Source organism: Chiloscyllium plagiosum, unplaced genomic scaffold, assembly GCF_037043375.1.
Source record: "Chiloscyllium plagiosum isolate Xiang-an unplaced genomic scaffold, Cpla_swu_hap1 HiC_scaffold_18, whole genome shotgun sequence".
Lineage (NCBI taxonomy): Eukaryota > Metazoa > Chordata > Chondrichthyes > Orectolobiformes > Hemiscylliidae > Chiloscyllium > Chiloscyllium plagiosum.
The window spans coordinates 16924589-16952289 of record NW_028270156.1 but is presented as its reverse complement, the minus strand read 5'-3'; the positions used below and the strand labels follow the sequence as shown (position 1 = coordinate 16952289).

At 40.6% G+C, this 27701-nt stretch overlaps 1 protein-coding gene across 1 annotated transcript in view; it reads left to right on the top strand.

Moving 5' to 3' along the window:
• hsd17b12a (hydroxysteroid (17-beta) dehydrogenase 12a) overlaps window positions 1–27701 on the top strand; it is a 172855-nt gene that overhangs the window by 64270 nt on the left and 80884 nt on the right. Inside the window, exons 4-5 of the mRNA XM_043705480.2 lie at window positions 10919–11029; window positions 21091–21155. Coding sequence (XP_043561415.2) covers window positions 10919–11029; window positions 21091–21155 — 176 coding nt within the window. The remainder of the gene's footprint in view (window positions 1–10918; window positions 11030–21090; window positions 21156–27701) is intronic.

The window sequence follows — 27701 nt, the reverse complement described above, 5'->3', positions numbered from 1 at the left end:
GCCTGTTTCCATACTGTAGGGAATCTAATCATAAAATTTATTATAAAACCTTTCAATAGAAGGGCTGTTCTAAAATATAAACAAAGCGCTGGAGAAAATTCAAATTTGGCAGCATCTGTGAAGAGAGTTACAAATTTATTTATAAAAGCCAATTAGTTGAATTTCTCAGCACCATTTTAACCATCTAATATAGTGTTTTTGCTCTACTTGAGTCACTTGGCACTTCCTCTCAGCCTGTCAATAAATCCATCGATGATTTTCATAGTTGTATGTTTGTATAGCTTCCCCTTAGATACATTAAAGATTGCTCGGCAGTTTTGGCTATTTATTTCTTGCAAATCAGTGGCAATTTACTAAGAATTTTAATTGATATATCAGTAGTATGTGATGCTTAATTTTCTCTTTTGGCTTTTTAGACTAATTTTAAGGCAATCTGAAAGAATTGTGTGCGTTATATTGAGTATGGATTGCAAACATATTTTCTTTGGTTAGGTTGTATATGAAAGGTAGCTTCAGTGAACAAGTGTCTTCCAGCTAAAACTTGATCAGTTTTGACATTACTTAGCTGTGTAAAGCCCTGTCCAAACATTTAGGGACAGGTGAGAATAGGACCTGTTTTTTTTTTAGGAAATATTCCAGTATCTGTCTCTAGTGAGCCTTCTAGCCTGCATTTAGCATTGAGGGCTAGAGGCAGGAATTCCAATTGAAACTGTACAAGAAGCGCCCTATTATAAAATTCCCCCAGCAGATTTTGATTACAGAAAAAGGATATATAATTTCATAAATGTGAGTATATTTTGCTTAATAAAGTAATAGTAGCTGTCTTTTGGAATTTTATTCATTAATTTATTTCTGCAAATAGCACTTTCACAATGTAAAGCTGCATTTAATATTAATTAGTTTTGCACTCCATGTAGCCTATTGTAGCCTTGAGAAACATGTGTGAAAGAATGTACAACTTGAAATTATATCATTGACTACACAGTTTGTATACTTTAGGCTTTTGATTTCAGCACAGGTCTTTTCTGTGTTCCAAACTAATTAGTTGAGAAGGATGCATGTTTTGTTGCACTCATTTACTGGACATATCTTGACTAACTTTACCATAAGTAATATCGTACATACTTAAATTGTGACGATCAAATGAAATAATGAGCAGCAAAATATTAGGCTTGGCAATCCAAGTGGGTTACGTCTAATTTGAGAGTTAGTACTTTAGTTGGGTTATGTATGCTATACTTATCACATCCAAATGAAATGAATTTGATTGATACATCAGAAGATAGAATGGAACAACTTTCCAGAACACAAGCAGGCATTTGGCCTATCATGCCAGTGTTGGTTCTTTGTCCAAACTACTTAATTAGTCTCGCTCTTTTCAGACAGTTCTGAGTGATGTCTCTATTCAATGTACTATATAATTTTGGTTTCCATAAAACAGTTGGTGAATAGTAATTCTTGCTTTGCTTGGATTAGATATCTTTAAGCCAGATCTTTGTGTCCTTGGATTTCGGTGTGCATACCAGATTATGCACCATTACCATATTTTGCAAATTTTATGCATTTCTGATCAAAGAAAATTATACCGTTTTAAAACATTTTTTTTGTTAGTATTTTGAACTTTTAAGATGCCGTCAAAATAAAACAAATTCCAACATACACACAGAGCATTCTAAAGAATGATTCTTTCCTATTGCTTTTCCATGGTATTCTTTCTGTGGTCAGAAACCCAAGATAATTTACAAGAAAGTATAACTTAAAAAGGAACATTAAGGTTACCAATTAGTTACTTTTTTTGATTCAAGCAAACTATTGCCTAAACTTTAGGTATAGTCTCAACAATATCTTAGAATGTACCAATAATCTTATTTAACCAACAACTTTTATTTTGTCAAGATAACTGGAATTGTAGCTTCCCATGTGTTGTAACAGTTGTTTTTTTCAACTCAACAGCACCAAAACTTTTGATCAGGATTGTTCTAGGTATGATTTCTTGGCCAGTTTTTTTTTATGCTTGTTTGTGTTGAATTCCAATAGTCTTTAACAGTCTTGGGCTCTATCTAAAGATGGATGTGCTGGCCTTGAAAGTGGTTCAGAGGTGATTTACAAGAATGATCCCAGGCATGAAGGGCCTGTCATATGAGGAGTGGTTGAGAACTCTGGGTCTGTACTGTATGGAGTTGAGAGAGATGAGTGAGTTGGGGTGAGGAGAATCTTATTGAAACTTGCAGAACACGGAAAGGCCTGGATAGAGTGGACTTGGAGAAGATATTTCCACTAGTAGGAGACACAATGATCAGAGAGGCACAGACTTCATGTGAAGGGAGTGAAGACCCTTTAGAACTGAGGAATTTCTTCAGCCAGAGGATGGTGAATCTGTATAACTCATTGCCACAGAAGGCTGTGGAGGCCAAGTCATTGAGTGTCTTTAAGATGGAGATTCTTGATTGTTAAGGGGATCGAATATTACAGGGAGAAGACACTCAAATAGGATGAGAAACATCTCAGGAGAAAGTGAGAACTGCAGATGCTGGAGGTCAGAGTTGAGAGTGTGGTGCTGAAAAAGCACAGCAGGTCAGGCAGCATCCAAGGAGCAGAAGAATTGCCATTTCAGGCATAAGTCCTTCATCAAGAAAGGAGATGAAGGACTTCTGTCCAAAACGTCGCTTCTCCTGTTTTTTGGATGTTGCCTGACCTGCTATATTTATCTGGTACCACACTGTCGATTGGGAAAAGTCTCAGCCTAAATCGAATGGTGGAGCAGACTTGATGGGCTGAATGGCCTAATTCTGCTCCTATATTGTATGATCTCATATCCTGGGTTGCAGGGTGAAGAGAGAATTGACCAACACTGAAACCATTCCTTGATACACTCCATCTAGATTCATAGACAGAAGGAGACATTTTATGCCATAATAGCTCTGCTGACATTTTGAGATTTTTCAATTCATTCCATTTGTTTGGTCTTTCTCTGCAAAACATTTCTCTTCAAATCTTAATTCAGTCCCATCTTCAAAGTCATTTTTGAACATGCTTCCGCTAATCTCAATCGTGCAGTGCATTCCAAGAAATTGCTACTCTGCTCAAAACTTTCTTTTTCCCTTATCCTTCTGTCTTTTGCCAGTCATCTTAAGCAAATGGAATTAACGAAACTTAAAACAAACTATACAAATCCTTCAAGATCTTGAACATCTTTTAAATCTTCCCTTTTCTTTCTCTGGTAAAAGGAATACACAAATCTTGAAATGTAACCTAACTTTTTCATTCTTGGCACCGTTTCAGTACACTTTCTCTATACCCTATACAAGGCCTCACCATCTTTTGTATGGTGTGATGCTTAGAGTTAACATGGTAGTCTTCAAGCCTAATCTGAGAATTATGCAATTTTTGGCATGGCTTCTTTGCTTATGTTCTATGTCTGTATTTGTAAACCAAGGAGATTCTGTAGACTTTTTTTTCTTAAGCCATGTCGCTTGTACTATCACTTTCAAACTTCGTGTATATGGTCCCCAAGGGCTCTGTTGCTGCCCATTTCAGAAGAGTTTTCCTGAAGTCTGATTTTATCATAGCCGTTTACTGGGCAGCACGGTGGCTCAGGGACCTGGGTTCAATTTCTGCCTCTGGCAACTCTGTGTGGAGTTTGCTCATTCTCTCTATGTCTGCGTGGGTTTCCTCCCACAATCCAAAGATGTGCATGTCAGGTAAATTGGCTATAGTGTTAGGTGCATTAGTCAGGGGTAAATACAGGATAGGGGAATGGGTCAGTGTGGACTTGTTGGGCCAAAGGGCCTGTTTCCATACTGTAGGGAATCTAATCTAAAGTTTACTGCAGTTGAGTTTCGCATCATTTCCAGATTTTGCGATTGTGCACAAAGTTGCAATGTAAATGACAAGCGACAGTTCCATCACTGAGATTTGGTGCACAACAATACACTTCCTTTAGCTTTGATAAAGAGTTACTCATGACTCCTTTTTGACTTGAGCCAATATTGTATCTACAGAATAAGGGTCTCATTAATCTCATGGCTGCAACCCTCAACTTGATTCTTTGTGTAGCTGTAATTGTTGTCTCCTTTTTGCCTCCCACCATCCCAATGTTGGTTATTCAAGTTGCCACTGTTTATTGTCTGATCCATGTATGAGCAATTCTGCAAATTCATCTGACACTAGCAGCCAAAGAATAAAGCTTCATGATGGCTTCAAAAAAGAGTGGGGAGAATATTTGGACAAATTCAAGTTTTTGATTTTTTTAATTTAAATATGTGGCATCTGGGTATAATCATTGGCATTGTTGAAACCTATGTGAGATGTTTTAAATCTTTTGTTTACAGTTTTGTTTCAATAAAGACTTCAAGTATTGGTATGTGATGACATTTTGGACTTTTAACTGGAAGGTGAAATAGTCCTGAATAGTTCAGTTGCATTTTGAAAATCCAGCTTATTGTATTGATTAAATGTAATGCTTTTTAAATCGGTGACTGCTTGACTAGCTTTTAAAAACACATCTTTTTCACCCTCTTCTCAATTGTTTCCTGTGGTGATCAATCATTCATTCCAAAATTAATTTCTACATTTTGAAACTTAGTTTGTCTATTTCAGAAGTGCAAGAGGAACAAATATCTAGGGCTTTTTAAGCTAAACAAAAAAAAGTTGTTTCTCAAGTTTTGCTCCGTTGTAATCTGTATCTTTTTATGTAGTGGATTCAATTTGGCCATTACAATATTTGGTCCCTGGATTAAAAACTAGGATTGTGACATCTTTATCGCCTGTGAAATGCTCCTTTGAATTCCAGAGATGAATTGCTTCACTTAAACAGGTGCTTCAAAAGCACTTTAAACTTTAATACTGATTTTGTTTAAACCAATTTTTCTGTATCGCAGCATAGTTAATGCAAAATTATTTTTTTAAACCAGCTGTGTTACTGTTTTCTTACATATACCCTGAGTGTTGTGCTTGAAATGTAAACTAATGACGTGATTTGCATTTATGGATTGTTGCAACTTTCCAGTGTACACTTTGTATTCTTCACAATGTAATAAACCAGTGTTTTCAGTTGCTAATTTCACCATATAAACCCACTGCAATTTGAATGTGGTGAATCATTTGGTTATCTTAAGTTGGTTAAGATTGACCAACATTGCTAGGTGCTGCTGAAAAAGCTGGTGACGTAGTTGTCTGAGTTTGCTCACTTGACCATGTTTAGTACAATTGAACCAGTTTTGTAAGTTTATGGAAGCATTTTCTCTCCCTTGGCAACTGTCTACAAATCTCCACCTTTTCTGATGCCTCTGTTATGATTTTGAAAAATATTTCTAACAGATAATCTAGTCCCATTGAATTACTTATAGGGGTTTGCAATAACTTGTCTATTTGTACGATTTAAAACATCTGCACTATGTAATGATGAGTAAAACGTTTTGACTTTTTTGAATTAAGTGCTATTGAATGTATATAGTATTGAATTGCATTTGTTATGTTTAAATTCAATGTTAATGAATTTCCCTGGAGTTCTCGCCTGAAGTTTATGCTCAATCATTGAGTATTTTAAAGTTCTTGCATCTAATAACACCACCTAATGTCTGCTGCCTTGCAGTTTCTTAGTTTCACCCAAACAGATCCCACATGTTGTTCTTCCAATCTGAGATTTTCACTTACTGACGTAATGATTCTTTCCCTTAACACTGGCACAACTCTATCTCCTCTTCCTCCTTGCCTGTCTTTCCTAAACATCAAATATCCTTGAATAATTGCTTTCCAGTCCTGGTCACCATGTTTCTGTAATGGCGGTTAGAGTATTTCTATTCGTGCCTTTCAAACATCTACCTTACTGCAAATGATCAGGTAAAGTGCCCTTAACTTTTTGACATTATCTGTTTTGAAGCATACTCTCCTATTTTCTAGTCTCGGGCAATTTTTTGACTTCCAGAGGTTACTCCCTCAGGTTCCCACTCTCCAAAAACCTAATATTAAAAAGAGCAAGAGAAAATCTTTGATGGTATCAGTTCGTCTAATGGAGGTCTAACCTGACCAGTGTAAGCAGGCCTCAGCTGCCCCAGAACTGGTTCAAATCCTCAGGAATCTGGTGCCCTTCCTCCTACTCCAGTTCTCCAACCATGTATTCAGTTGATCAGATCTCCTATTTTTATGCTCATTAGCATGTGGCATTGGGAGCAATCCTGACATTACTGCTGTTGAGGTTTGCTTTTAATTTCCGTACTAACTCCCCAAAATCTGCCTTCAGGACTTGATCTCTCTTGCTACCTATGTTGTTCATATCAACGTGAACCACGACTTCTGACTCATTTTCCTGCTCCTGGGAAGGATGACCTGCAACTGTTCCATGACATCCTTGACCCTAGCACCAGGGAGGCAACACACTATCCACAGTCGCGTTTGCTGCACAGAAATGCTTGTCTGATCTGACTATGGGATCCTCTTTCACTATTGCTTTTCCATCCTTTGACCCCCCCTCCTTAGCTAAATTGTCTATAGTGTCATGGGCTTGACTCTGACTACAATGACCCTACAAGAGCTTGTTTATTATAATTTTGCCTTGTTTAACTTTTCAGTAGTTCTTTGAATAAGTTGAATATCAGTAAATCCATTCCTGGATTTATTACCATATGGTGCATGTCATGTGTAAATGATCAAATATCCCAATGTGTTTTGCTCTACTAACTTAGCTAGAAAGTGAATGTTGGGTAGGTATGAAAGGCTAGCAGTGGTGGAAAGAGCTTTTAATCTGACCTAAAGCAGCTGGAGCATGAAAATCAGGCACCACGGTGAGGGAGCAGTTCCTTCAACAATATCATGCTGCAGCAGCTTAACATTGAAATATCATTTGGGAGAGTCAGAACTAGAGAAGTCTGCAAAGCTAAGACTAAGTAAACACTCACCTAGATATATGAATATAGTCATCAAGTTTTCAAGACCAAGAGATTAAGATTTCACATCTGCACCTTAGCATTGAGGGTAGGGTATTGTTGAGTTAGTTACAGTCTAAAGTAGCAGAATCGGTTCACTCTAGTAGTTAGTGTTCTTATGGACAGTTAGTCCGTTTTCTTAGTGGCTTGCAAAGGTACAAGTGTAACAGCTTAGACTTTAGACAGGAAGAAACTTCTTGTTGTCATTTAATTAATATTCTGGAACAATTATCTAAGATCAATACAGTTAATGTAGCTTCAAACTTGGACCTGATCATACCAGTGTATTGCAGGTGCAACCAACCCTTTTGACTATGACAAGGGAAATTTGCTAAGAGCACCAATTGGTTAAATTTGAATATCCTTCTGTTAGTTTGTATCCGTTCTGCATAATTGGAACCATTGCCAGCATTAGACTTCCACCTGAGCCCATTTATGTGTTTTGTAGCTATTCAAAGATCATCAATGACTGTGGAATAACTGTTTGTTTGAAGTGCTAAATAGAAGATAAATATTCAAAACCCCTTAGTTTGTTTGAGAAATTATTCAGCCAGTGTTTCTTGCTAAGAATGGAGGTATAGCTAAACCCACGTGAAAGCCATTTGTTATCTATTGATACGGATGCAGTGTACAAGAGCAAGGAGGTGATATTGAACTTTTATGAGACACTTGTCAGATCTCAGCTGGAATACTGAGGATCCCCGATTTTATGAATGCAATCCCAAATAGGGTGCAAGTTTACAAATCCGACATACAATCATTTCCTCTACTTATGAATAGTTGCTTTACGTTGACTTGCAACTACATGTGGAACCATGGGCGGAGGGCAAGATCTTAAACAAATATTGTCAGAATTTTACTGGAGAAAGACATGGAAGCTAGGGATCTCAGAAATAAATGTCTTGAAAACCGTCCACATTATAGAACCAGAAGTGCTGGAAGTCTTAAAACGCATAAATGCAAATAAATCCCTGAGACCTGATCAAGTTATCCCAGAACATTGTGAGAAGCTAGGGAAGAAACTCTGGGCAGAGCAGAGTCCCGAGCAGAAATATTTGTATTATCAACAGGCATGGGTAAGAGGCTGGAAGACTGGAGAATGGCTGGTGTTGTTCCATTGTTTAAGAAAGGCTGCATGGAAATGCCTGGGAGCTGATGTCGATTGTGGATATGTTGTGGGAGGAAATTCTGAGACACAGGATAGATATGCATTTGAAAAGGAAGGACTGATTAGGGGTTATTAGCATGGCTTTCTACATGGGAAATAGTGTGTCTCAAATTTGAGTATTTTTGAGAGGTGACCAAGATGGTAAAGGTCGGTCTCCTATACAAGTTTTGATAATGCAAACACTCTAACGTGATTGATGAAATGGGGACACTGTTTCTAAAGTGGGGACTTTAAAAACATGTATTGGTTATAGTGTGATTCAGGCCTCATTATTTTGACTTGTGCTGCTATTACACGATTATCTTATCACACAGGATTACATGAGAACAGAACTCCCGTGTAATAGCAGAACTGACAGTAGGTAAAGGCAAGGTGGTAGACGTTGTCTACATGGACTTTAGCAAGGTCTTTGAGGTTCTGTTTGGTATTCTGGTTAATAAGGCTCCCTGCTTCTAGGATGCTGCCTGACCTGCTGTGCTTTTTCCAGCACCACTTTAATCTAGATCAGCTGGGATCCATGGAGAGCTAGCCAATTGGATACAAAATTGGCTTGACAGTAGAAGAGAGGGCTGTTTTCAGACTGGAGGCTTGTGACCAATGACGTTTCACAAGGATTGGTGCTGGTCCACTCCTAAATCTTTTATATAAACGATTTAATGAGCATATAGGAGGCATAGAGTCATACAGCATGGAAACAGACTTCTCGATCTAACCTGGCACTGTTGAATAAGTTTCCCAAACTAAACTAGCCTCACTTAGCTGCATTTGGCTGATTTATCCTCTGAACATTTCCTTTTCAAGTATCTATCCAAATGTCTTTTAAATGTTTAATTATACCTGCCTCTACCATTACCTTTTTGGCGGTTCATTCCACATACTAACCACCTTTTGTGTGGAAAGAATTGCCCCTCAGGTCTCTCTCAAACTTTCTCATCACCTTAAAAATATGCCCCCTAGTTTCAAACTCGCCCACCTGGGAGGAAAGACCTTTGCTATTCACCTTATCTTTGCTCCTCGAGGTTACCACTCAAACTCTTATGCTCTAGTGAAAGAAGTCCTAGCCTAATCAGCCTCTCCATATAACTCAAACCATCTAGTTCTGGCCACATTCTTGTAAATCTTTTCCGAACCCCCTCCAATATAATAATATCCTACTTATAGCAGGGCAGTACTCCAGAAGTGACCTCACCAACATCCTGTGCAAGCTCAACATGACGTCCCAACTTCTGTACTCAATGGTCTGAGCAATGAAAGCAAGGGCATGGTTAGTAGGTTTGTGGATGATACCAAAATTGGTGGTACAGTGGACAGTGAGGAAGTTTATCTAAGAATACAAGAGAATCCTGGTCAACTATATGGTGGCCTGATGAATGGCAGATGGAATTCAGTTCAGACGAATGTGAGGCATTGCATTTTTGTAAGACAAGCCAGGGCAGGACTTAAGCAGTTCGCGTTAGGGCCTATAGAGCTGAACAGAGACCTAAGGATGCAGGTATGTAGTCCCTTAAAAGTGAAGTCACAGCTAGACAGTGGTGGAAAAGGCATTTGGAGCACTTGCCTTCTCTGGCCAGAGCATTGCGTACAGGGGTTTGGGACGCCATGTTATGGCTGTACAAGACATTGATAAGATCATATTTGGAGAGCTGCATGCAATTCTGGTTGCTCTGCTATAGCATGTTGTTAAACCGGAAAGGGTGCAAAAAGGATTTACAAGGATGTTACCGAGACTTGTTGGTTTGAGGTATAAGGGGAGGCTGGACAAGCTGCAACATTATTCTCTGGTGTATAGGAGACTGAGGGGTGACCTTAGAGGTTTCTAAATTATTGAGGGGTATAGAGAAGGTGAATATCAAGGTCTTTTCCCCAGGGGAGGGGAATCCAAAACCAGAAGGCATAGGTTTAAGGTGAGAGGGGAAAGATACAAAACAGACCTGAGGGGCAGCTTTTTCACAGAATGGTGTGTATATGGAATGAACTGCCAGAGGAGGTTGTAGACGTGTGTACAATTGGAACATTTAAGACATTTACACAGGTACATGGATAGGAAAGATTCAGAGGGATATGGGCCAAATGCAGGCAACTGGGACTAGTTCAGTGTTAGGAAACCTGGTCAGCATGGATGAGTTGAACTGAAGTGTCTGTTTCAGTGCTGTAGGATTCTGACTCTACATTGTATTCCGACTTGCCAGTTGCTCTGTACAAATCGACTTGCGAAGGAACTTAAGAACCCATTTGCAACATTGTGGCTGCCTATTCTGTGCATAGTTGTAGGATTCACATTATAGCAAGGATGTGAAAGTATTAGAGTGTGCAAGAGCAATATACAAGAATAGTTCCAGGGTTGATGGATTTTAATAATTAAGATAGGTGGTAGAAGTTAGGACTGTTCACCTTGGAGTGAAGGCTAGGAGGAGATCTAACGCAAGGTTTCAAAATCCTGAGCAGACTTGATAGAGTAGATTAGGAGAAACTCTACCAAAGTGCAAAAGGATCAAAAACTGGGTGGCACAAATTTTAAAGGGATTTGTAAAAGAAACGAATGCTATGTGAGAAATACCTTTTCTCTCAGTCAGTACTTAGGGTCTGGAATACACTTTGAAAGTTGAACGTAAGTTCAGTTGAGGTCTTGAGAGGGGTATTGGATAATTGTTTGGCTATTAATGTGAGGGGGTTATGGGGAAAGAACAGAAAATTGGCGTGAGCTGAGCCAGTTGGCTGCCTGTGCTATAACACTGACTTTGTGGTTCATGTATCTTGAAACTGATTCCATGCATTATTTCAAAGTCCTGGAGTAAATTGTAATATGCACAAACATTCTCTTTTCTAGGGGAACAATTCAAAGTTGAAACTAAAACTCTTGCAGTGGATTTTGGAGAAGGAACTGAAATTTACAAGGTTATTGAGGTTGGCCTGGCTGGACTAGAAATTGGCGTTCTGGGTATGTACCTTTTGAATAACACAGGTGAAATTCCTGTGTCTCTGTTTACAATGCTCAAAGCCTAAACTTGCAATTGTGTGTACTTAAAAGCAAATGTTTTATGACTTTTTAAAAATAAGATGTTGATTTAATTCCATAAGAGGGAGGGATTTCATTTTCGATGTTATGCTTCGCTAGTGAATGTTATCTATTCACTTCTTCTGGGGTACAGCAAGCCTCCATACAGCAGACACTTTATTTCTTTCACTGAATAAGCTAGTGTTGCAATTCCCCAGATAGCCCCTTCCCCCTCCCTTCTTTTGCTTTGGAAAATTTTTGAAAGAAAGTTGCTTCAGTTTAATCCCAGCTAAGTAGTGTTTACTGAGTCCTATCTTCTGTGAAGTCATCCTCTGCCTCCAGTTGAACCACACTTGTTTTTAAATTTGTATTATAAAATATCTGTCTTTACAGTGATTTGCTGATTTGCAAAATAAGTCTCTGCAGGTAAAGGATTTGATGCAGCAGTTTTATTTTTTTTCCCAAGGTGCAAGACATTTTAGTTTTTTTTTGTTTTGATACTTTACAAGATCTAGGTGGAGAAAATCTGTGCATTGTGTGCAGGGAAGGGAGAAAGGGAATGGAGTGGTCATACTGACTTGGAAAGATATACTATTGGAAAAAGAGGCTGCTCTTGAGGATGCAGTTAACAGAATTTGTTTGGCTAGAGTTGAGAAATAAGCGAGGATGATCAGTTGACTTGGGGAATATTCTCTTGATCCAATTTAAAAGAGAAAAAAAGCAAATTCGCAGGGAAATTGAACTTGCAAGAGCGTGAAATGAGGCTTTATCCCCATTGATATTCAGGTAATTAATATTAGTGTAAAGGAAAAGAGGGGAAGAAATGTGTCCAGAGAACTTTGTTGAGCTGTATGGTCTTGGTTCTGCTAGAAAGGACACTTAGCTGGATGTGGTGCAGGAGGGTATGATCATCGTGGTCCAAGAGAAAATGGTCATGATGGCCTAAATGTCTGTGGGGGAATGCTTGGATAAGAGCAATTGTACAGCGAAAGGTTTAGACTAATAAGTGCAAGGAATGATCTAAAGTAGAACTTCTAAATTGGAAGATGGCACGTGTCAATGCGCTTAAAGAAAAACTAGGATAACTGCAATCATTCTGCCCTCAAACTGCCCTCCATTCCATCCTCTTCCGCCGACCCAACCAGTGCCCTCCCACTGACACACTCATCCGATAGGCTAAACTGGTCTTCACCCTCAACAATTTCTTCTTTGAATCCTCCCACTTCCTCCAGACAAAAGGGATAGCCATGGGCCCCAGCAATACCCCTGTCTCCTCTTCAGGTATGTGGAACAGTCCATCTTCTGCAGGTACACTGGCACCATTCCCCACCTTTTCCTCTGCTACATCGATGACTGTATTGGCGCTACCTCGTGCTTTTGCGAGGAGGTTGAACAGTTCATGAACTTCACCAATACCTTGCTCCCTGACCTCAAGTTCACCTGGACCATTTTGGACACCTCTGTCCCCTTCCTGGACCTCTCTAGCTCCATTTCCGGCAACAGACTCAACATGAATATCTGCTTCAAACCCACTGAATCCCACAGCTACTTGGATTACACTACCTCCCACCCTGCCTCCTGTAAAAACTTTATCCCTTACTCTCATTTCCTCCAGCTCTGCTGCATCTGCTCCCAGGAGGACTAAGTCCACCATAGAACATGCCAGATGGCTACCTCCTTCAAGGATCGCACTTCCCTTCCCACGTGGTCGATGATACTGACCAGCACATCTCACACCTTCGCCCTTGAACCCCACCCCTCCAATTGCAACAAGGACAGAACCTCCCTGGTCCTCACCACCTACCCCACCAACATCTGGATACAGCACATCATCCCCTGCCATTTCTGCCAACTACAACCAGGCTCTATCTGCATTCCGAAGAGATGTTCCCTCTGCAACTCCCCCATCAACACACCCTCCACTCCTGGCATCTTCCATGCCTCCGCAAACAAGTGCAACACCTCCCTCATCACCTCCGTCCAAGGCCCCAAAAGATCCTTCCACATCCAACGGGGATTTACGTGCATTTCCACACACATCAGTGTCCATTGCTCTCAATGTGGTCTCCTCTACACTGGGGAGACAGAATGCCAACTTGTGGAACGTCTCTGGGACATAAACACTAAACGACCCCATCGCCCTGTGGCCGAACTCTCTAACTCGCCCTCCCACTCCGCCAAGGACATGCAAGTCCTGGGCCACTGCCACCACCAACCTCTGGCCACCTGACGCCTGGAGGAAGAACACCTCATCTTCCAACCTGGGACCCTGCAACCGCACTGCATCAATGTAGATTTCACTAGTTTCTTCGTTTCTCCTCCCCCCCCACCTTATCCCTGATCCAACCTTCCAACTCGGCACTGCCCTCTTGAACTGTCCTACCTGTCCATCTTCCTTCCCACCTATCCGCTCCACACTCCTTTCTGACCTGTTGCCATCACTCCCCACCTCCTCGTACCTGTCGCATTGCGAGCTACCTCCACCCTCACCCCCATCCATTTATCTCTCAGCCCCCTTGGGCTACCCACTCACACCTGATGAAGAGCTTATGCTGGAAACATCAACTCCTTGGATGTTGCCTGACCGGCTGTGCTTTTCCAGCACCACACTTTTTGACTCTGATCTCCAGCATCTGCAGACCTCGCTTTCTGAGTTGAATAGATTAGTGTCAGGTAGGCATTTATACTTCCAATTGGCCAAAGTTGTTGGTCCAACTTGTGTTTCTGAACTTCAGTGTGTAGAGGCTGGAAGTTCCTGCTGTCTTTGGTCACCAGATTGTCCACGATTTGGCAATAGCAGAGCTGTTTGATGCTTCTGTGTGATCTGAAATTTCTTACCTTGCAACTATAATTGCACACTTTTATTTTGACACCGGTCATTCCATCTGCACCCTTTGGTGAGCCCAATATACCTGTTTTTTTTTTGTCAGGCAGATAACACTTACGTTGTCACTTCTGGAAAGCTTTTTTTTATTTACCTATGAAATAACAATGGGTTTTTTAATGGCTTGATGTACAGTTTAAATAGAAATGCAGGGATGTGCATTTCATAAAACAGGTCATTTGGTTGACTTTCACTTTTTTGGATGATAGCCTATTCTTTATTCATTCACTTTATCAATATATGGATACTTCTGTGAGAGAAGGAGCTAAACCCTTTTAGGCAATAAGGCCGTGCAGGGGAATGAAGTAAAACAGGGAGCACTTTGGATCTAGCGATCGTAACTCTATTAGTTTCAAAATGGTTATGGAATAGGATAAACCTTTCATAAAAGTTGAAATTTTGCCTTACCATAATTAAAACCTTTAATTGTATGCGATAAGAACTTTCCAAAGTTGATTGGAATAGACTGTTTGCAGGTAAAGGGTCGTCTTTGTCAAGTGGGAAGCTTTCAAGAGTGTGATGACGAGAGTTCAGAGGCAGTGTATTCCTGTTAGAGTGGAGGGTAAGGTTGGTAAAATTAAGGAACAATGGATGAATAAAGATATTGAGGTTGAAATTAAAAATAACGATCTTATTTTTGACATGGGCAACTTGGTTCAATTGAATCTCTTCACCAATATAATGAGTGTAGGGGCATTCTTAAAAAAAGCAGGAAGGCGGGGAGGGGATATGAGCTAGTACTGGCAGATAAGGTAAAGGATAATCCAAAGAGATTCTGCAAATACACTAAGAGCAAGAGGGTAACTAGAGGGAGGGTAGGGCCCCTTAAAGATCAAGGAGCTTATCTTTGTGTTGAGTCCCAGGAGATTGGAGGAATACGAAATGAATATTTTACACTAGTTTTTACTGTTGAGAAAGAAATGGAGTCTAGAGAATGCAGAGAAATAAACTTTGATGTTTTAAAAACAATTCACATTACAAAAGAGGAAACTCAGGAGGTCTTAGAGAATATAAAGATGGATAAATCTCTGGGACCTGATCTAATGTACCCCAGAACATTCTGGGAATTAAGGGAGGAAACTGCAAAACCCCTTACAGAAATATTTGCATCATTATAACTACTGGTGAGGTGCCTGATGACTAGAGGGTGGCTAATGTTATACCTTTTAAGAAAGATTGTAAGGAGAAACCAGGGGAGCTATAGACCTGTGAATCTGACTTCAGTTAGAGGTAAATTGCTGCAAGTGTTTATAAAGTTGGGATTTATGGACATTTAGAGAGGCAAAAATTGATTAGGGATAGTCAGTATGGTTTTGAGTGAGGAAAATTATGTCTTTCAAACTTTTGTAGTAGTAACCAAAAAGATTGAGGGCCTAGCAGTAGACATCGTTTAGGTGGATTTTAGTGAAGCCTTTAACAAGGTTCTGCATGGTAGACTAATTAGTGGTTAGGTCACATGGGATTCAGCGTGAGCTTGCTACTTGGCTTGATCAAATGGGCTGAAAAATGGCAGATGCAGCTCAATCTGTGTAAATACAAGATATTACATTTTGGTAAAACAAGCAAAGCTAAGACTTATACAGTTAATGGTAGGGCCTTGGGTAGTGTTGTAGGACAAAGGGACCTAAGGGTGCAGGTGCAATAATTCTTTGAATTTAGATCACGCACTGACAGGGTGATCAAAAGCATTTGGCAAGCTTGTCTTCATTGCTCCCTCCTTTTGGGTATAGGAGTTAGAAAGTCAAGTTGAGGCTGTAGAGGGCATTGGGGCCTCGTCTAGAGTACTGGGTCCAGTTTTGGTCGCTCAGTTATAGGAAAATAATTATCAAACTGGAGAGGGTTCAGGGTGTTGCCAGTTATGAAGGCTTCAGTTATAAAGAGAGGCTGGATTGGCTGAGACTTTTTTCCACTAGAGTGTAGGAGGTAATGAGTTTTCTGTTCCCTAGGATGGGGGATTTCAAGATTAGGGGGCACATTTTTAAGGTGAGGTGTGAGAGATTTATTGACATGAGGGGCAAATCGTTTGCACACAGGGCGGTTTGTGTGTGGAATGAACTTCCTGAGATAGTAGAGGATGCGGGTACAATTACAAGTTTGAAAGACCTTTAGAACATGAATAAGAAAGGTTTGGAGAGATATGGGCCAGAAACAGGCAAGTTTCAACCTGAGCTACAAATCTTCTCAAAGGGATTAGTTCAGTTTGAGATTGTTTGTTTGACTGGTTGGACTGAAGGGCCTGTTTCCATGCTGTATGACTTTGAGATCTGGGCATCACTGGCTTGGCCAGCATTTAATGGCCTTGAAAAATAGCAACAATCTGCCTCCTTGAAGCACTGAAGTCTAAACGGTGTAGGTGCAGAATGAGTTCCAGATTTTTACCCAGTGACAGTGAAGGAGCAGGGACAGTTCCAAATCAGGATGGTGAGAGAGTTGGATGGGATCTTTCGTATATTAGTGTCCCCATGTATCTGCTGCCTTTGTCTTTCTAGGGAATCAAGAGTGCAAGTTTAGGAAGTGCTGTTTATGGCACCTTTTGTGAGTTGTTTTAATGCACCTTGGTGCAAATTGCTGCCATGAGTTAGTTAAGTGAAAATTAAGGCAGTACTGTTATCTTATTTAAAGGCAAGGTGCTGTGTTCCTGATGTAATTTGATTGGTTACACTACCCTGCTTTAAGCAAAGCACACTTTACCCTACACTTAAAATACAAACAAAAGAAAGAAGAATTGGTATAACTTTATTGAAAAACGTAACCGAATAATCATTATTTAATTACTATTGTTCCAACTTGGTAATATCCTACAAACACACCCTTGGCAAAAGCAAATTCAGCAAAATGCTGTCTGATGTGGTGCTTTTCCGGTCCAGGATGAAAGACACTGAGAAAATTCTGTTAGAGGTTTGGCAACTTCCACAAACAACTTGTAAAACCACAGAAAGCTATACTAATGACCTCGGTGATGGGCAAGTTGTTGGAGGGAATCCTGAGGGACAGGATGTACATGTATTTGGAAAGGCAAGGACTGATTAGGGATAGTCGACATGGCTTTGTGCGTGGGAAATCATGTCTCACAAACTTGTTTGAGTTTTTTGAAGAAGTAACAAAGAAGATTGAGGAGGGCAGAGCAGTAGATGAGATCTATATGGACTTCAGTAAGGCGTTTGACAAGGTTCCCCATGGGAGACTGATTAGCAAGGTTAGATCTCATGGAATACAGGGAGAACTAGACATTTGGATACAGAACTGGCTCAAAGGTAGAAGACAGAGGGTGGTGGTGGAGGGTTGTTTTTCAGACTGGAGGCCTTTGATCAGTGGAGTGCCACAAGGATCAGTGCTGAGTCCTCTACTTTTTGTCATTTACATAAATGATTTTGATGCGAGCATAAGAGGTACAGTTAGTAAGTTTGCAGATGACACCAAAATTGGAGGTGTAGTGGACAGAGAAGAGGGTTACCTCAGATTACAACAGGATCTTGATCAGATGCGCCAATGGGCTGAGATGTGGCAGATGGAGTTTAATTCAGATAAATGCGAGGTGCTGCCGTTTGGGAAAGCAAAACTTAGCAAGACTTATACATTTAATGGTAAGGTCCGAGGGACTGTTGCTGAACAAAGAGACCTTGGAGTGCAGGTTCATAGCTCCTTGAAAGTGGAGTCGCAGGTAGATAGGATAGTGAAGAAGGTGTTTGGTATGCAGGCTGGCCAGGACATTGGTTAGGCCACTGTTGGAATATTGCATGCAGTTCTCGTCTCCTTCCTATCGGAAAGATGTTGTGAAACTTGAAAGGGTTCAGAAAAGATTTACTAGGATGTTGCCAGGTTTGGAGGATTTGAGCTATAGGGAGAGGTTGAATAGACTGGGGCTGTTTTCCCTCGGAGGCTAAGGGATGACCTTATAGAATCATGAGGGGCATGGATAGGGTAAATAGGAAACGTCTTTTTCCTGGGGTTGGGAGTTCAGAACTAGAGGGGCATAGGTTTAGGGTGAGAGGGGAAAGATATAAAAGAGACCTACGGGGCAACTTTTCACGCAGAGAGTGATACGTGTATGGAATGAGCTGCCAGAGGAAGGGGTGGAGGCTGGTACAATTGCAACATTTAAAAGGCATCTGAATGGGTATGTGAATAGGAAGGGTTTGGAGGGATATGGGCCGGGTGCTGGATTGGGTTGGGATATCTGGTCGGCATGGAAGGGTTGGACTGAAGTGTCTGTTTCCATGCTGTACATCTCTGCTAGACTATGAATCTAAAGCCCTGGTTCCGTGAGAATCTGACTCCACCCATTCATGCTGCTGCTATTGTTTAAAAAAACCCCAAGGTCTCACAAGCTGTTTACTTTCCTTTATTGGCTTGGAAGTGACTGCTCAGCATTTATGGCTCAAAACCTCTTCAAAACAAACGTAGGACAAAATACACTTCCCAAAGCTATAGTGTTGTTGCCACCTGCAAATGGGGAAGTATTTAGTGTCTCACACTCATGAATTGTACCTTGTGGACGGTGGACAGGCTTTGAGGAATTGAGGTGTTACCTTTATTTAATGGTGTAATTGCCTTAGCTTAAGTGAGTTGCGAGTTTCTGCAGCGCGGTGGAGGGCAAAACCAATGTGGTGATGAGTGAAACCCCTGACCTCGATGGCGGTCTTCCTGAGCAGGGGCGAGAGCAGGAACATGTGGTCTGATGTGGCTGGCGGTGAGAGCAGGAACGTGCGGCCTGTTGGGGCTGGCGGTGAGAGCGGGAACGTGGCCTGAGGAGGCTGGTGGCGAGAGCAGGAACGTGCGGCTCGAGGCGGCTGGTGGCGAGAGCAGGAACGTGCGGCTTGATGCGGCTGGCGGGAACATCTGACCTGAGGAGCCTGGCGGCAAGAGCAGGCAACTGTTCCTGAATTGGCAGCAATCCAAGGCGGTTGGTGGTGACAGTGGGAGCAGGTCGCTTGAGGCGGTGCAAGAAGCAGAAACAAACAGCCCAACGCAGCAAGACCTGGGCGGTGGTGGGGGTGAGATTGACGTTTTGTGAGGAGTGTGAGCCCAGCATGGCCAGGTGCTCATGGACTGTGGGCTTGAACTTTTAACAGTATTTCTTGATTTTTTTGAATTTTAAGTAAAGGCGACTGTAATGTTTAAGGTTTTAATCTTGTTTCTTTACTTTTTTGCTTTGTACCCAAGATTCTGTACCTGAGTACCTTTGTACCTAAGATGGTGACTTATAAACTTTTCACTGCACTCATGTGAGTGCATCTGACAATAATGCTCATTCTAGTTCTAATTGTCGCATAACTTTCAGTCTCTGACTTGCTTTTGCCGCCACAACATTTATATGGGTGGTCTAGTTTTGTTTCTTGTCAATGCGAACCCCTCACTGGGATTTCAGTGATGGTAACACCATCGAATGTGAAAGAATTGATAACTAGATTCTCTCTAGTTGGAGATGGTTATTGCCTAGCACTTTTCTGGTATGCATATGACCTGCCACTAATCAGCTCAAGCCTGAATGTTGCCCCGTTCATGGTGCATTTGGATATCAACTATCTGAGGAGTCATAATTGGTGCTGATCATGGTGTAACCATCATCATCTCTGAACAAACGGTAGAGGGAAGGTCATTGATGAAGCAACTGAAGATGGTTGGCCTCGAACGTTTACCCTGAGGAACTCCTGCAGAGATGTCCTGGAGCGGAGATGATTGCTCTCCAGCTGTGAATATTATTTCAGAACAAGATTACCTTGAAACTTCGAGGGAACTGCTCATAATCACTGATTCCTGATTGTGTGCAAATTGTACTTAATTTTCAGAAATGAAGATCCTAACTTCATTTAAATATTTATTTGAATGACCTGTGCCAGCTTCAGTGCCTGGAGACTAATTTAAAAAGGATTTGTAATTTAACTGGCATTAGTGGTTCTCCTTTATCATCAAATCATAAAATCCCTATTGTGTGTAAGCAGGCCATTTAGATTAGATTAGATTCCCTACAGCGTGGAAACAGGCTCCTCGGCCCAACAAGTCCACACTGACCCTCCGAAGAGTAACCCACCTAGACCCATTTCCCTCTGACTAATGTACCTAACACTATGGGCAATTTAGCATGGCCAATTCACCTGGCCTGCACATCTTTGGACTGTGGGAGGAAACCGGAGCACCCGGAGGAAACCCACACAGACGTGGGGAGAACATGCAAACTCCACACAGATGGATAGTTGCCAGAGTTGAATTCAACCTGGGTCACGGATGCTGTGAGGCAGCAGTGCTAACCACTGAGCCACCGTGCTGCCTTTCCTTTTTTCCCCTTGCTTCACCTTGATCCCCTAAATTTTATTTTTCATTTTTTGACTAGACGTATGGAATCTTTCCCTTCTTTCCCACCTGCACAGGGTTATTTCTTGTGTATCCTATGAATTTGATGCTTTTGTCATGTGTCATTTAGGAAAAAAAATCTACTAACTCATTGTCCTGATAGTCAGTGGGTGGAGTAGTTGATGTTGATCTCTAACTTTGAGGTAGTTAAGTTTTGTGTGACAGAATATGATGTACCTTTCAAAGTTGAAAATGTTAATTGTAATGAAACTAATTGAGTAAGATTCCATTATTTAAATTTTACAGTACCAAGAGCATCCTGCTAACCATATGCCAGTAAGGAAATATTTGTTACTAGGTTGTGTATCTTCATAGGAATTCCCCATTCATATAAATATTATTGAACTAATGACCAACTATAAAGAAGTCAGTAATTTTTTTCTGCCTGTAGTGAAAGCTATGAATGGAGCTTAAAAACAAAAAAGTCAATTTATTTGTATTGTTTCTATTAAATCTTTATTGCGGTAGAAGAGGGACATAACTGTTGAAGATTTTTGCCTTGCACTCCTCATGACAGAACAATGATGTTTCAAAGGGAGCAGCAATTTTACACTGAGGGAATTGGTTGTGTTGAAAGTCTGGCATTCTTGCACCTGTCCTTATGAGTGCAAGCTAAAAAGTATGGATTGCATGTCTACTTTCCTTTTTCCCTCTTTTTTTTTTTAAACTGCAAAGCGACAATTTGAATCTTGAATAAAATTTTCTATCAGGAAATTCTGACGATGAAGAAGTTAAATGAACCCTAATATATTGTTTTAATTTTCTTCAGTGAACAATGTGGGAGTTTCTTACGACTACCCAGAATATTTCCTGGATGTTCCTGATCTTGATAATGTAAGTATTCTACTTTTAATTGATTTTCAGTCTTGTCCTCAAGGGAAAGTTGAGAACTGAATGATGCAATGGGTCATAAGCTAACTCTCTTTATCATTTTGGGATGCATTCAAACTAATGTAATACAAATTTGCTCTCCATACCACCCCACAGCGCAAACATAACTGAGGTTAGTATTTATCTTTATATCTTGTGATGCCATGCTATGGTACCCATGATGTGGAGGTGCCAGTGTTGGACTGGGTTGGGCAAGGTCAGAAGTTTCATAACATCAGGTTATAGCCCAACAGATTTATTTGAAATCTCAAGCTTTCAGAGCATTGCCCCTTCAACAGGTGAAGTAGAGCTGACAAAGGGGCTGTGCTCTGAAAGCTTGTGATTTCAAATAAACCTGTTGGACTATAACTTGGTGTTGTGTGACTTATGACCTTGTTGTTGTGTGACATGATTGCAATAGATTCTGGTCTGGTGTAAACACTGCCATGGGGTCCATTGGGCTGGCAACTTCCTTGATTGTATCTTGAGTGAATGTACTCACTTTGTCCTGTGGTTATTTCTACCATTGGGTTACTTTCTACACCAAGCATTCACATCTTTTGTATGCAATTCTTAATTGCTCCCAAAGTGCAGCGGATAAAAGTAATTTGTGAAAGCAAAGAACTGTGGATGCTGTAAATCAGGGGTGGGGAAAAAAAACTCAGCTAAGCAGACACAGTAAGTGTGGAGAGAAAGAGTTGATGTTTCAGATTGATGGACCTTCCATCAAAACCCTTTATCTCTATAGCTGGTAACTTATTTGCTGAATTTTTCCATATTTTTTCTTATTTTGAAGAAATTGGTCAGAGGTGGAATGGAGTATGAATTCCAGCCGCTTTACTCCCATCAAGTGAACAAACGAAAGTTTCATGCCAATTAATATTTCTCTCAATGCAGCTTTCATGTTATACAATTAACGGTAGGGCTTTGGGGAGTGTTGCTAAACGGAGACCAAGGGCTGCAGGAGCATAGTTCCTTGAAAGTAGAAGCACAGATAGACCGGGTAGTGAAGAAGGCATTTGCCACGTTTGCCTTCATTTTGAACTTTTGGAAGGTCATGTACAGATGAAAATTATATAATGAATGTCAGAATCCTTTGGAGTATTGATATGCAGGGGGATCTGGGTGTGTAGGTCCACAGATCACTGAAGGTGGCAGTCCACATATAGAGAGTAGTAACAATGACCTATGGCATGCTTGCCTTCATTGGAAGTGGCATTGAGTTTCAGTATAGACAAGTTATACTGTAGCTTTATACAACTTTTAATTAGGCCTCACTTGGAATATTGCATACAGTTCCGGTCACCCCACCACTAAGGGATGTGAATGCTTTGGAGAGGGTGCAGAAAGGGCTGACAGTGCCCACGTCCCCAGTTTGAAGTTGCTGCAAACCTGGTGCAAAGGAAGATGGTTGTGGATGTTGGAGGTCAGTTATCTCAGCTTCAGCATGTAGCTGCCATCTTCAGCTGCTTGATCAATGACGTCCTCTCCATCAGAAGGTTGGCAGTGAGGATGGTGACTGGTCCTTGTGTTTCTTTCATAATGTCTCAAATGTTGAAGCAGTTGATGCCCATATGTGGCACGATCTGGATGACATCAGACTTAGGTTGATAAATGGTAAATGTCTGTGTCACACATGCCAGAAAATGACCATCACCAACAAGAGAATTGAACACTGAGGTTCAATGGTCACTGCCATTGCTGATGGGTGGTATGGTGGTGAAGTAGGGTCCCCCACCCCCTCAATCTATCATTGTGGCTTGGATTCAATGCATTCTAATTATAAGTAGAGAATTACTGAGCACTCTGGATCAGTCATCCAGAGACCCAAGTTAAATTTTGGGGATGTGCGTTCCATTTTAGACCTCTCATGGGCAGCTGCTAGAATTTAAATGCAATGAAAAAAATCTGGAATTGAAACCTGGTCTGCAGTATTGTGACCATTTAACTTGTTTTTTATTATAAAAACCCATCTGATTCATTACTGCCCTATTAAGTGTTATCCTCAGCTGGTCAGGTCTACATCTGACTCCAGTCCCACAGCAATGTGGTTGATTCTTAACTCAGAAATTGCACTGGCAAGTTACTCAGTTCAAGAACAGTTAAGGAGGGGGTGACATACTGACCTTGCTAGTGACACCCACAACCCATAAAAGAATGTAGAAATCTCCTTCCCTTGCAACATCGTGACAGTAACCATTAACTAGAAACTGAACTGAACCAGCCGTATAAATAGTTTTGTTGCAAGAACAAGTCCGAGGTTCAGATTTCTCTGGTGTGTAATGTACTTCCTTGTCTCCCCAATGCCAATTCACAGTCTGGAAGGCCCATGTCAGGAGTATGATGGGCACTGTCCAGGACAAAGCAATCATTGGTTGGCAGACCATCTAATAGCAAAATAAAAAAAAACTGCCTTCGGTTTGCTGTGCTGTAGTAAAATGTATGTTAAATTCTTTATTCTCAACTCCTTTTTTTTAATAGATATTTTTATTAGAAATTTAACATTTTTACAAGTTTACAAAAATAAACAAAACTCTCAAGTACAAACATTGATATACAATTAAATCTTAAATATATAATAACCAAAATTTAACAAAAGAAAAATACCGAGGGGAAAATAAACAAAACTCAACTAACTACTAATCTAACCTACAACTAACCAGGGTGCATATTTAAGTCGCTTACATTATTCAAATAAGAGAAAGAGAGAAAAAAACAGTGGATAACATAGAAATTGGGTAGTGAGATACGTGCTCGGAATGTGTTAACGTCAGATGTAATAAAACCCGTATTCGTGCGGGATTTCTCTCCCAGGGGGCCCCGGACCAGCCAGGTTCGTAATCTCAATTAAATAAAAGCCCTTGTTAGGATAGCCGAAATATCTGTATTCATATAATTCAAGAAGAGCTGCCATATTTTATAAAATAATTCGGTCTTTCGGTGCACCATATTTGTAAGGAAGTCAAGGGGAAATACATTCCATAATTAATCTGTGCCAATTTGAAAGTCCAGGGGGGCCCTCAGCCACCCAGTTTACCAAAATATTTTTCCTTGCACAGAAAGAGAGAATAAAAAATAGTCTCTTCCCATGCATGTCCAGGGAGGATAACTTCGAAAAGCCCTTAAGGAGAGATATGGAGTCCACTTTAATTTCCGTTCTTAAAATTTCTGTCAGGGCACTTGCTACTTTAGTCCAGTATCTATGGATCTTATGACAGGTCCATAGACAATGTACAAGAGTGTCCACCTCTATTTTACATTTGGCACACATTGCAGATGCCCCTGCCTTAAATTTTGTCAATCGATCCGGTGCTATATGGGCCCTATGAAGTATCTTCAGCTGGATAGCCTGGGTTCTGTTACAGATGGTGATTCTTATGGCGTTTTCCCAAATGTCATTCCACGTTTCTATAGAGATTTCTAGTCCCAAATCCTGATCCCATGTTTTAAGCAGATTGTCCATATCTCCCGATACTTCATCATGTAGTAAATGATAAATAGTACTGATGCAGGATACCCCCATTGGTCGTAGTACTCTACATTCTCTATCTGATTTATAAAGACTATCTAATAACGTAGTCTTCTTCTGTATATAATCTCGAATTTGGAAGTATCAATAGAGGTCTCCATTAGGTAATCCAAATTTCTGACGCAGCTGTTCAAAAGACATCAGGACCCCATCTTTAAATAGGTCCCCTAGACATAGATACCCCTGGATCTCCAGAGTTTAAAAGTGGCATCTGTAAACCCCGGTTGGAATCCCCATGCTCCCACTATCTGCGCATAGGGGGATGTTTTATGTGAGTTGCCCTCATTTTGCCGCATTATATTCCAAGCTTTAATTGTATTTAGTCTTATAGGGTTTTTACAATGATGCGTAATGATTTTCCTCTTGTCTGAAAATAAAAGGTTAGTAAGTGGGCATTTTACTTGAAAAGCCTTGATGTCCAGCCAGATTGATTGTGGATCAAACAAGACCCAATCAGCTATGTAACTTAATAAGGAACTGAACTGCTATTTTCTAAAATCTAGGAAGTCCAATCCTCCCCTTGCCTGTGGAAGCTGTAGCTTCTTCAGCTTAATGAGGGGCCGTCTATGATTCCAGATAAAGGAACCGAACCAGCCATATAATTTACGTAGTGCCAGCCTTGGCAGCATCACCGGAAGCATTCTCATAGGGTATAGGAGATGGGGCAGGACATTCATTTTAATTAGTGCTATTCTACTCAGCCAGGAAATTGGAAGGTCTCCCCATCGCTGGTGGTCCTGCCTTATCCTTTCCAGTAAATGCACCAAGTTAGCCTTGTATAACTGACCAAATACTGGGGTAATAAAAATGCCTAAATATAAGAAACCCTCCAGGGAACCAACGAAAGGGAAAGTGGGATCCGTCCACTAAATGGGGTATCATAGCAAGGCCACCCATTGGCATAGCCTCCGATTTTGAGAAATTAATTTCATAGCCTGAGAATGCGCTAAATGTATTAATAACTTGAATTAAGCGAGGTACGGACATCAGAGGATTGCTGAGGAATAGAAGAACATCATCTGCATACAGGGTAATTTTATGTTTACCTGTACCAATCCTTGGGGCCACTATATTAGGATCAGCTCGTATAGCTTCTGCTAGTGGTTCAATTATTAGCGTAAATAACAATGGCGAGAGAGGACATCCCTGACGGCAGTCCCTACCCACACTGAAGCTATCCGAACCTGATCCATTGGTAACCACAACTGCTTTGGGATCACTATACAGTGTTGAGACCCATTTGGTAAACACCTTTCCAATGCCAAACCTTTCCAATGTGTAAAACAAATATGACCATTCAACCCTATCAAATGCCTTTTCCGCGTCTAATGAAACTACTATTCCTGGTATCTTTCCCTGGTGGCAGGCTTGAATCATATTCAAAACCCTTCTAATATTATTGGATGATCTATGGCCCTTAATAAACCCCATCTGATCCTCCTTCATGATATGTGCAGTACCCTTTCTAGTCTCAATGCTAACGTTTTAGAAAGGATTTAAAAATCTACATTTAGCAAGGATATTGGTCTGTATGATGTACAATCTTCTGGATCCTTTCCTTTTTTAAGGACAAGAGAGATATTTGCCTCTTTCAGTGAAGGCGGGAGACAGCCCTGACTATATGCATATCTATCCATGTCCATAAGTGGACCAGCCTATATTTCTGTAAATTCTTTATAGAATTCAGCTTGAAAACCATCTGGGCCAGGTGCCTTACCACTCTGAAGTTGCCTGATTGCGTCAAGTATTTCTTGGACTGTTAGGGGAGCATTTAAGACCGATACCTGTTCTGGAGTTAGGCCCGGAAAGATCAAATTTTAAAAAAATGATTGCATCCTCCTAGTCCTGTCTTCACAATCCTGCGATTTATATAAATCAGAATAAATTTTTCTAAAGATTGCATTAATCTTTTTATGATCATGAGTCAAAATACCGGTACTTTCCTTGATAGACATGATAGTTTGAGGGGCCTTTTTTTTCTTTGCAAGAAATGCTAAGTATCTACCCGGTTTGTCGCCAAATTCATATAACCTTTGTTTTGCAAATAATATTTCCCTCTTAGCCGTTTGGGTAAGCATAGTGTTTAGAGCTGTCCTAAGGGCCGTAATCCTTTGCAATTTAATAACAGAAGGTCTATCAGCGTATGCAGTTTCAGCTGCTTTTAAGCGAGCTTCGAGCAGACGCTGTTGTTCTCCCTTTAATTTTTTCTGGGTCGCTGAGTAGGAGATGATCAAATCTCACATGTAAGCTTTGATGGTCTCCCACATCATTGATGGGTTGCTAGCCATACCTAAATTAATTTCTAAAAAAGTTTTAAATTCTTGAGAAAAGTACTTTACAAATTTACTGTCTTTCATTAGGAAGGGGTCCATACGCCAATCCCATTGTTCCTCGCCTTGGTTTCCATATATACAACAGTGTGGTCGGAAATTGCTATACTACCTATTTTACAGGATGATATGGAATTTAAAAAAATTGAGGGGGCAAAAAACATATCAATTCTGGTATGGCATTTATGTGGATTGGAGTAAAAAGAAAAATCTCTGCCCTGTGGATGAAGACATCTCCATACATCTACTAATCCTAATTCTTTGTTCAGATCCACCAATTGTCTAGATCTGGGAGATACTCCTGCAGTACTCTTGGGAATCCTATCTATTTCCGGATCCATAATACAATTAAAGTCTCCCCTTATAATTGTATGACGGGCACCAAAAGCCATCAATTTTGAGAAGGCTTCCGTTATAAATTTAAAGGGGTGTGCCGGGGGGCAGTACAAATTTAAAATCCCATATTCCTCTCCATTTATAAGGGCTTTAATCAGAATATATTGTCCAGATTCGTCTTTTATCTGATTTAGGATTTTGAAAGGGAAATTCTTCCGAACAAGAATAACAACTCCCTGACGTTTTGAGCTAAAAGAAGAAAAAAAGGCCTGATCAAATCCACCCTGTAGTAATTTCAAGTGTTCTTTATCCAAC